The following is a 10,849-nucleotide window of genomic DNA, read 5'->3' on the forward strand; positions in this document are numbered from 1 at the left end:
CGGGACGGGCATGAAAGAGCATTAATACAGGAGGTTGTAAATCAAAAAAGGTTGGACATCCTCTTTTTGCAAGAAACTCACACCATTCCATCAGATGAAGTAGACTGGGGTTTATGGTGGGAGGGCTCATGCACCCTGAGCCACGGCACCAATCTTAGTGCCGGGGTAGCCGTGCTGTTTAGAACAGCAGCTAATGCAACCGTCCTGTCTGTCACTGAGGTGGTGAAGGGTCGTTTGCTGATGGTGAGGGCAGAGATAGAGAGCTCGCTTTACTGCTTCGTGAACATATATGCACCGAATCAGGGGTCAGAAAGAGCACGCTTCTTTACTACGCTGCAAAATGAACTGCAGAGCTGCCATCAGGAGCAACTGATCATCGGAGGGGATTTTAACTGTACTCTAGACTTCACCATAGACCGGAATAGTGAGGAACCACACCCACAGTCAGCTCAGAGTCTCCACAACGTCATCACACACCTAGATCTGTTGGACACGTGGAGAATAAAACACCCACTAAACAGACAGTACACATGGGTTAGAGTCAGCAACGACAGGATTAGTGCAGCCAGGCTGGACAGAATTTACATCTCTCGCAGTCTCAGTTCCAGACTGAAGAACAGCACAATCAGTCCAGTTGGGTTCTCTGATCACCACCTCGTCAGTTTAGGCTTGATAACCTCACCAGGTGAAAGGGTTAGCTCCTACTGGCATTTTAATAATAAACTTCTACAGGACAGCACTTTTTGTCAGAGCTTTGGGGTTCTTTGGCAGCAGTGGAAAACTGAAAAAGTTCGTTTCAGTTCTCTGAAACAGTGGTGGGAGGTCGGAAAAGCGCAGATCCGTGTGTTCTGCCAGCAGTACACCTCAAACGCCACCGCTATAATCAAGTCTGCTGTTAAAGACCTTGAAGCCAACATAAAGATCATTGAGGAGGGCTTCCAGAGAGACCCAGATCCCGGTGTGGGCCAACTGCTGAAGGAGAGGAGGTTGGAGTTGAGCTCCTTCCTGCAAGAGAGAGTGAAAGGAGCTCTGGTCAGGTCCCGTTTCCTCCAGTTGAAGGACATGGATGCCCCAAGCTCGTTTTTCTTCAACCTGGAGAGATCGGTGGCGCAGAGGAAGCGGATGACCTGTCTGAAGCTCCCAGGAGGCAGGATAACCACTGACCAGAGGGAGATGAGGACCCATGCCGTGGGCTTCTACACTGCTCTTTTTGGGGAAGAGCAATCCTGTACGGAGAGCAGTAGGGAGCTCCTGGAGGGTCTTCCCCAGCTCAGTCCAGCAGAGAGGGATATGCTGGACAGAGAGCTGACGCTGGAGGAGCTGACGGTTGCAGTGAACCAGATGGCTTCAGGAAAGACTCCGGGAATCGACGGTCTCTCCTCGGATTTCTTTAAGAAATTCTGGAACATTATCGGTTCTGACTTACACTCTGTTTTGATGGAATGTTTTAAAACAGGATCACTTCCTGTTTCATGCCAGCGGGCAGTTCTCTCTCTGCTGCCCAAGAAGGGCGACTTGGCCCTTCTTAAGAACTGGAGACCAGCTCTCTCCTCCCCTCTGTCCTGCCTCTCTCTCTCCTCTCCTCTCTCTCCTCTCCTCTCTCGCCTCTCTCTCCTCTCTCTCCTCTCCTCTCTCTCCTCTCCTCTCTCTCCTCTCTCCTCTCCTCTCTCTCCTCTCTCTCTCCTCTCCTCTCTCTCCTCTCCTCTCTCTCCTCTCTCCTCTCTCTCTCCTCTCTCCTCTCCTCTCTCTCCTCTCCTCTCCTCTCTCTCCTCTCTCTCCTCTCCTCTCTCGCCTCTCTCTCCTCTCTCTCCTCTCCTCTCTCCTCTCCTCTCTCTCCTCTCCTCTCTCTCCTCTCCTCTCTCTCCTCTCTCCTCTCCTCTCCTCTCTCCTCTCTCTCTCCTCTCTCCTCTCCTCTCTCTCCTCTCCTCTCCTCTCTCTCCTCTCCTCTCTCTCCTCTCTCTCCTCTCCTCTCCTCTCTCTCCTCTCCTCTCTCTCCTCTCTCTCCTCTCCTCTCCTCTCCTCTCTCTCCTCTCTCTCCTCTCTCTCCTCTCTCTCCTCTCCTCTCTCTCCTCTCCTCTCTCGCCTCTCTCTCCTCTCTCTCCTCTCCTCTCTCTCCTCTCCTCTCTCTCCTCTCTCCTCTCCTCTCTCTCCTCTCTCTCTCCTCTCCTCTCTCTCCTCTCCTCTCTCTCCTCTCTCCTCTCTCTCTCCTCTCTCCTCTCCTCTCTCTCCTCTCCTCTCCTCTCTCTCCTCTCTCTCCTCTCCTCTCTCGCCTCTCTCTCCTCTCTCTCCTCTCCTCTCTCCTCTCCTCTCTCTCCTCTCCTCTCTCTCCTCTCCTCTCTCTCCTCTCTCCTCTCCTCTCCTCTCTCCTCTCTCTCTCCTCTCTCCTCTCCTCTCTCTCCTCTCCTCTCCTCTCTCTCCTCTCCTCTCTCTCCTCTCTCTCCTCTCCTCTCCTCTCTCTCCTCTCCTCTCTCTCCTCTCTCTCCTCTCCTCTCCTCTCCTCTCTCTCCTCTCTCTCCTCTCTCTCCTCTCTCTCCTCTCTCTCCTCTCTCCTCTCTCTCCTCTCCTCTCTCCTCTCTCTCCTCTCCTCTCTCTCCTCTCCTCTCTTCTCTCCCCTCTCTCCTCTCTCTCCTCTCTCCTCTCTCTCCTCTTCTTCTTCTTCTTCTTCTGGTCACTAAACAGCTCATTTTATGACAAAATTTGGTTGTTTTGAAGTAAACATTTCTTTGTCTTTTAATATTAGTAGAAAACATGAATTGTTAAAAATCAAACATGTGTTTGTGTGTTCCTGCAGCTGATGAAGAGGAGGATGAAGATGATGAGGAGCTGCTGAGGAGGACGGGGAACTTCGTGGCGTCTTCAGACCGTCTGCCCAGTGGAGTCCTGAGAGTCAGTAGCTCCTTAAATATAAAACAATGTGATTATAAATATAGTGGTGGTGGTGTTGGTGGTGTGGTGGTCTTGTGGTCCTCCTGTCGTCTCGTTGATCATTTGTCTCCGTTTTGTCTCAGATGAAGAAGTGTCTTCATGCTAACAGCTCCCGTCCCTCAGAGGAAAGACTGACCACCGTCCAGTTCCATCCCTCCGCTCAGGTCGTCATGACAGCCGGCCTCGACCAATCGGTGTCCCTCTTCCAGGTACGTACCGGTCGTCTCTCTGTAGCATCACACAGTGAGGACGTAGAGTCGTAGACTGACTCTGATTTTGTCCCCCAGGTGGACGGGAAGACAAACCCGAAGATCCAGAGCATCCACCTGGAGCGGTTCCCCGTCCACAGAGCCCAGTTCAGCCGGGACGGAGACACGGTGATCGCCACCAGCCTGAAGAACAAGATGTTCTACCTGTACGACATGATGGAGGGCCGGGTCACACCTGTGCACACCGTCAGAGGTGAGGAGAACAGAGTCAGGATGTCTATCATTGTAGAAACATACAACCAAATTAAGTTGGCGACTCATCAGCAGTACAGCAGCAACAGGTAAACGGTGTATAAAAACATTAAGACATGACATGAAATAAATATATACAAGATGAAACACACTGGTGTGAGCTGGGGGGGTGATGGGGAAAAAGCTGTTCTTCAGCCTGTATCTCCTTACTGATGGCAGGGGAACAAACAGAGAGGCTGTGGTCTTCCTGGATCTCCTGAAGTCCACTATGACTTCTTTGGTCTTGGTGGTGTTCAGGACCAGGTTGTTGTCCGAGCACCACTCAGCCAGATAGCCTGTCTGTAGTGTGTCTCGTCGTGAGCAGGACGGAGATATTCCATGAACTGTGTGAGAGCTAACATTAGCGAGCTAACATTAGCGCGCTAACATTAGCGCGCTTTACATTACATTACAGTCATTTAGCAGACGCTTTTATCCAAAGCGACTTACAATTCAGATTCTATCAGATTCACACACCGTAGGCTCAGCTACGGGAGACATTCTGGGGTTAAGTGTCTTCCTCAAGGACACAGCGACTAGCGGAGAGGGGATCGAACCACCGACCCTCTGATTGAAGGACGGCCCTGCTATCCACTTAGCCACAGTCACCGTGCTAACAGTAGCTCTCTAGGTATCTGGAGGACACCTGGAGTCTGTTATCGTCTCTACGAGGACACCTGTGAGTCGACAACAAACAGTTGTCAGCCAATCAGAGAGCAGCAGGGTTTGTGTGGGCGTGTCTTACCGCAGGCGAGGTACTGTCCGTTGGGTCCTAACGGAACGATGTGTTTGTGTTCAGGTCTGAATGAAGCCCGAGTGAAGGAGTTCTCTGTGTGTCCTGAAGGAGGCGCTCTGCTGCTCACTGGAACCAACGGATACCTGCACCTCCTCACACTCAAGGTGACTCCTCCTCCTCCTCCTCTTCTTCTGCTGTTTGTTTGTAGTAGATCTTTTTACACCTTCTTTAAGTTATTTATATATATAAACTATAAAGACTAATGTATCCAGACGAAGGAGGTGGTCCGCAGCATGAAGATAAACGGGGACGTCATCGGCGTCGCCTTCTCTCACGACGGCAGCAAAGTGTTCGTCAACTCAGGTGAGTGTTTGTGACATCACACGTCAACTTCCTGTCGGTCATGTGACTTACGTGTGTGTGTGTGTGTGTGTGCGTGTGCGCAGAGGACGGGGAGGTGTATGTGTGGGACATGCGCAGCAGTCGGTGTGTGAACAGGTTCACAGATGAAGGCTGTGTGAAGGGGACATCCATCGCCTCCTCACCCAACGGACAGTACCTCGCCTGCGGGTAAGACATGCCCACACAAACCATGGCAGCTCCTGTCATATACGGTAGTCTAATGCGCTTGCGCATATACTGGGGGTTATACGGGAGTTCCGGAAATGCATGTAAAGTGAGACACACGGTGATCCATTAAAGCAGCTGAGCAAACTAAGAAGCCTCTATTGCATTAATGTACAGCTCCCTTCCTCAGAGATCCACTGATGAAGGAGGATATTAGTTAGATTAGTGTTTTATAGGGAGAGAGTTCTTCCACATCGCCAAGATCCGTCATCACATCATGATGACTTCCTATACGAGCGCTATCCATTCTGCCCACAAGGAATCATTTATTTACAGACCTTCTGGAGCATACATTGAACACCACACGCTGCAGCCGAGCATTGACTCTCACACACTGGATGCAGCCTTGAGCTGTTCTGCGAGTGGTACATTGTTGTTCAGTGTCGGCGATGCGGAGAACATGGGGAAAGCCGCTGCATGCCGTGCTGTTCGTACAGTTTATTTGGCGCTTAATAAACTTATGGATGTGTTCATTACATCACCATGGCACATATTGTATAGAGCAGGCATGGGCAAACTACGGCCCAACGGGGTTGTCTTTTAAGTATTTATTCTCTGCGCAGAGAAGGTTCAATCATCACAACAGAATGTGTTCAGTCTCAGTGAGGAAGAACCCCGAAAAAAGTGAACCAGCTTTCTTTATACAGAATGAGCAAAGGTGGGGGCCGATGGCCAATGTTACACACATTTCAGTCTCAGACTTTTGGTGTCAGAGGAACAACATTCAAAAACAAACGGTCAGCAACCAAAGCAAGCGGCCCAAAGGCCTTGGTGCTGGAACATCCTCATACAACACAGTTAGTTATCTCTGTGAACAGAGAGGGAGAACTCTTCTTCTGCACAGCAGAGACACCGTGAAGTTACTTATGCATGCATACAATATACTGAGTAGAAATATGTACTGTATATACTAAGTAGAAATATATACTACATAAAAAATTACCATTACAATAGCCGAAACAACTGCTGTCTGCTTTCAACAGGCAGCTAAATGTATTCTTTACCATAGCGGTCAGCGCTAGTTCACTTATATGTACTGAGAGGGAACCCTAGTCATGGTCATAACTTTATAACACAACAATTAATAACCCACAACTAACGCTCTTTAACAGAGAAAAACACCACAGCACACAACAGCCTGTGACACATAAACAATTTGTAATACTAATAATTGTACATTTATAAAATTTCCCCGCCGAACTGCATGCTGGGTACAGCTCACTCGTGAGCCTGCTAGCACAACAGTCTGCTAACAGCTGGGAGAGGCTCCGTGGCTCCAGTTACGTTACATTAAAGAACAGAACAGAGCGATGCAGGATGAACAAAGACAGACTGGAGATGCACCGATAGAGTTTGACACATATGCAACGCTGATTACCGTGTAATATTTGTTAGAAATGTACGTTGGTGATAAGAGGGTGATAAGAAGCTGTACAGGGAGGGACTTAGGACCCAGGGGAATGTAGGTGAAGGAAACGGGAAGAGACGGAAGACACGCCACACAAACAGCTGTTCACTGCTCGTCACGATCCTGTAGACCAGTGATTCTCAACTGGTGGTTCGTCGCGGACCCGTTTTCAGTGGGTCGCGGGCCTTTGCTTTATGCAGCGGAGTTATTCACGCTCCTTTTCCAGCATTTACGGCACTTGTTCAGCGGTGCAGGAAAAACACCGACCAATGCGTTGTAAATCACGTCACGTGATGCAGTTTAGCCAATAAAATAAGGGTATTCTGATACGTTTCCTGATGCCAGTAAGATGCACCCACACCGTGACACAGGGGGGAGAGACAAGGAAAGACATGACAGAGCAGAACTCTGATAATGTTAGATGTGACAGTCAAATATTTGTATGATCCGGTCAAAGAATCAAACTGCTAAAAATACCACAGTTATTAACCTTTACACTAAAAACACTGTCAAAAACGACTGCTTAATAATTAAGTGCACAATTAAATATGCATTAATACGATAAAAAAAATACCATGTAAGATCCCAGCTAACTGTTGAACACCTCAGATCTGTTCTGAGAATTGCCACAAGCAAACTGACACCAAACGTTGACGCACTGGTTAAAAAGGGTGACCAACAACACTGTTCCCACTGAAAGTAAATTTTACTTGTAATTTATATTAGTTCACACAAACACTCCATTCATCTGCTACTGGCCCGGCCCGTCTGTCAAATTTTAAAACTCAATGTGGCCCCCGAGCCAAAAAGTTTGCCCACCCCTGATCTAGACTCAGCATTCTGAGTAATGTGTGTGTGTTAGTGTTTACTTGCTCTCATGTCCTCTTGATGGCTGCGTTGCATACATGAGGGTTAAAGCACTCATAATGATATGACAGTGTTATTAGTACACCAGCATATCATTACTGTAGAACATGATGAAGGTGGACTCATGATAAGAACAGAGAGAATCACACTATTTATCTTCACTGCTTCAGTTGATTGAATGTCTGATGATGAATAACACACACACACACACACTGATCCGCCCACACACAGACTCACACACACATATTCAAACTGCTAGTTCTATATGGTGATCTACACATACATGTATGTACACATATATATAGTACATGATACATGAGGGCATACAGTACATATATCCTCATATTAATGAGGATCAGTTAGATCCTCTTTGGGCTTGTTTTTATCTTATTCTGAAAGAGTTGAGATCATTATTGTCGCTATAGATCTCATTGGATGATGCATTCATGAAGCCTACTGCCAGCAGCACATTTAAAGACATACCATCTGATTGATTGGGGTGATGAGGCATTAAAATGAGCCGATACATTTACAACACTTACGCATTTAACTTGTCTGTGATATTCTGCGTGCTTCTTGTCTAGCCCTCACAGCGGTGGAGGTGTTAGATGTTGCCGTGATTATGGTCTTGAATTCCTCATATGCGTTCATGATCATCTCCTGCTCGTCAGCGGAGTAAAAAGAGGCTCTTTCTTTGACTTTATTTAACATTGTACTGTTAGAAAATCATGGTTTCGGTGATCGACGCTTCCCCCTTTTGACGTAGGACGGGCACGCGCAATTATCCTGATCCTGATCGTCTGGTTCCAATTAACGAGACTGTTTGAGAGGATCAGCCTTGGAGGAACCCAGATAGCCTGATGTCAATCATCTCGTTAATTTAAGCTGCTAACAGGACATTTGATCGACTTAGTTGAACCACGTACGAGGAACGGGGCCCTGGTGTCCTCTTACAGACGATAACGGACTCCAGGTGTCCTCGTGGAGACAATAAAGACTCTTTTAGCATTTGGTATAACTGACTATTGATTTTCTCTCTGTTCTCAGCTCTCAGTCGGGCGTGGTCAACGTCTACTCCCAGGAGGCGTGTCTAAATTCAGCCAATCCCAAGCCTCTAAAAGCGGTGATGAACCTGCTGACCTCGGCGACATCTCTTACCTTTAATCACTCCTCTGAGATCCTGGCCATCGCATCCCGAGCCGAGGACGAGGCTGTACGCCTGGTAAGATGATGATGAAGACGATGATGATGATGATGATGATGATGATGATGATGATGGACATTGACTCTGTGTGTCCTCGGTCTGTCCTCTTTCTGTCCCCTCAGGTCCACCTGCCCAGCCTCACTGTCTTCTCTAACTTCCCCGTCTCCAAGAGGAAGATCGTCTATCGAACAAGCTGCCTCGACTTCTCCCCACACAGCGGCTTCTTCTCATTGGCTAACAACAAAGGACACGCCCCTCTCTTCAGGTCAGTGAAACAATCCTTGAATTACAGGTAACATATAATTTACGTATTTGTACAGTGATGTCACATCAGTGGCCTTTTGTGATAGGTCCAGCTACTAGGTACTACGAGCTTCTAGGTCTTGTAGTTTTTATGTCCTGTTAGCTTTTAGGTCTTGTAATTTTTATGTCCTGTTAGCTTTTAGGTCTTGTAGTTTTTATGTCCTGTTAGCTTCTAGGTCTTGTAGTTTTTATGTCCTGTTAGCTTTTAGGTCTTGTAGTTTTTATGTCCTGTTAGCTTTTAGGTCTTGTAGTTTTTATGTCCTGTTAGCTTTTAGGTCTTGTAGTTTTTATGTCCTGTTAGCTTCTAGGTCTTGTAGTTTTTATGTCCTGTTAGCTTTTAGGTCTTGTAGTTTTTATGTCCTGTTAGCTTTTAGGTCTTGTAATTTTTATGTCCTGTTAGCTTCTAGGTCTTGTCGTTTTTATGTCCTGTTAGCTTCTAGGTCTTGTAGTTTTCAGACATATTATTTTACATATTTGTACAGTAACGTCCAGACTTCTCACCTGATAGTAGTGTAATAAATGTGTTTTTTTAAAGGAAAACCTTTTTTTTTGTCTTTATTGTGTATTGAAATATTATATTTAAAAATAAAACGTTAGGATGTGGGCGGGCCCAGGACGATTAGCCCCGCCCACATATCAGTTCTGTACTGGACCTAATAAAAATCATGATCCTGATGCCAGGACTAACGTCTTCTGTCTGTGTTCAGGTTGCTTCATTACAAAGACTTCTGAGGAGGAAGTGAAGCCCCAGACCAGGACCAGACCTGGTCTGGGGTCTCAGTGGATCCACTATGAGGACTGATGTTCTCTAAAGATCAGCAGCAACAGAAGCTGGATTAGTTTTTGTGGAGGAGCTTTGTAGAAAAGTGAGGAGTGACTTGATGAAACCAGATGTTTGTTTTTTATTGTTTGTGTGAAGTGATTCTATAAAAGAAGTAAAACAATTCAACTCGTCTGTCTGTTTCTCCCCAGAACCAAAAAGGAGGAAACTGTTAGCTTAGCTTCATTAAAAGAGTATATCTGATTTACATGTTGCATCTTGTTAGCTAACGAGCTAGAGGCTATCTGTGAGCTAGCATGACTTGAAGCTAACTGGATTAGCTCCTTCACACCTGACCAGTAAACACAACATGGAAATCAGAGATGCTAATATTCTATATAAAGCTATTTAAACCACATTACTGTTGATCCACTCTGGTTCATCACCTGGTGAGACTTTAGGGCTTCAAATGGTGTAAATGTGACATATCACGTTAGCATGACGTGAAGTTGTGTATTGTTCATAAAGGGTTCATAAAGAGTTCATAAAGACTAACTAACTAAACTCAACTAACTAATTAATGAAATTAAATTATATATAAATATGTACATATATATATATATATTAGTGCTGGGCAACAATTAAAATATTTAATCGCGATTAATCTCATTGTTATGGCAAAGTTCAATAATGAATTCAAAAGTAGTGTATTGTGCACTTTTATTTTAAAGTGCTGCTATATGAACAAAAGGGCAATAACATTTGGTTTGTAAACACTTTATTTTTAACAGCAGTATTCTCTTTACACAGTAGTGATCATATTCCTTATATTATATCATATGTATATTTTCCCTTTAACTCACGAGATGCAGGTAGCATGTTTTATACTTAATGTGAATATAATTCATACTTTGTTGGCATCTTATTCTGAAAGAATAAGTCTGAAGACCCGGATGTTGTCTCACGTTAATCTTTCCGCTAACTTTCTCCTTCGCTCGCTCCCGACCTGTGCCGTTTGAATGCGTTTACCGTGAATGTCAGCATATAGGTGCACTAAGAGTGTCTGCTGACTTTACCGCAGCGATGTCCAGTAGTCTCCAGGGAGCAACAGCTGGTGCACGTTGTAACGCCGTGTATTCCGTGTACTCCCACAAGCTGCATCAACTAGTCTGCTGAAGACTTCCTCCACGGACTTTCAAAATAAAAAATGCGTTAACGCGCTATAAAATAATTGTCGGCGTCAATTAATGAATGCGTTAGTAATGAGCGATAATAATGAGTTAACTTGCCCAGCACTAATTTATATATACAATTTTATATATATATATTTATATATATTTGATTACAAAGTCAAATAAAAATCATAAGTTGATCTTCTTTTTTGCTTCGATTAATAATAAATAAATATTTAAACTCACTAACATGGAGGTCAGAGGTCAACATGAACCAACTTCTCTACCTCTAAACTCACCTGACGGCTTTGATTGACCCCGCCCACCCATGACGTCACGGCTTAACT

General features: G+C 45.7%; 1 protein-coding gene across 1 annotated transcript in view; it reads left to right on the top strand.

The window, feature by feature from the left end:
* Positions 1-9,514, top strand: part of utp18 (UTP18 small subunit processome component) — a 17,807-nt gene extending 8,293 nt beyond the window's left edge. The window contains exons 5-13 of the mRNA XM_076083388.1: positions 2,792-2,886; positions 3,009-3,134; positions 3,213-3,387; positions 4,225-4,325; positions 4,434-4,524; positions 4,608-4,731; positions 8,111-8,285; positions 8,390-8,532; positions 9,278-9,514. Coding sequence (XP_075939503.1) covers positions 2,792-2,886; positions 3,009-3,134; positions 3,213-3,387; positions 4,225-4,325; positions 4,434-4,524; positions 4,608-4,731; positions 8,111-8,285; positions 8,390-8,532; positions 9,278-9,302 — 1,055 coding nt within the window. The 3' untranslated portion in view covers positions 9,303-9,514. The remainder of the gene's footprint in view (positions 1-2,791; positions 2,887-3,008; positions 3,135-3,212; positions 3,388-4,224; positions 4,326-4,433; positions 4,525-4,607; positions 4,732-8,110; positions 8,286-8,389; positions 8,533-9,277) is intronic.
* Positions 9,515-10,849: the final 1,335 nt, after the last annotated feature.

This window comes from Anarhichas minor, unplaced genomic scaffold (genome assembly GCF_050575085.1).
Source record: "Anarhichas minor isolate MPS153535 unplaced genomic scaffold, ASM5057508v1 ptg000129l, whole genome shotgun sequence".
In the NCBI taxonomy this organism is placed as follows: Eukaryota; Metazoa; Chordata; class Actinopteri; order Perciformes; family Anarhichadidae; genus Anarhichas; species Anarhichas minor.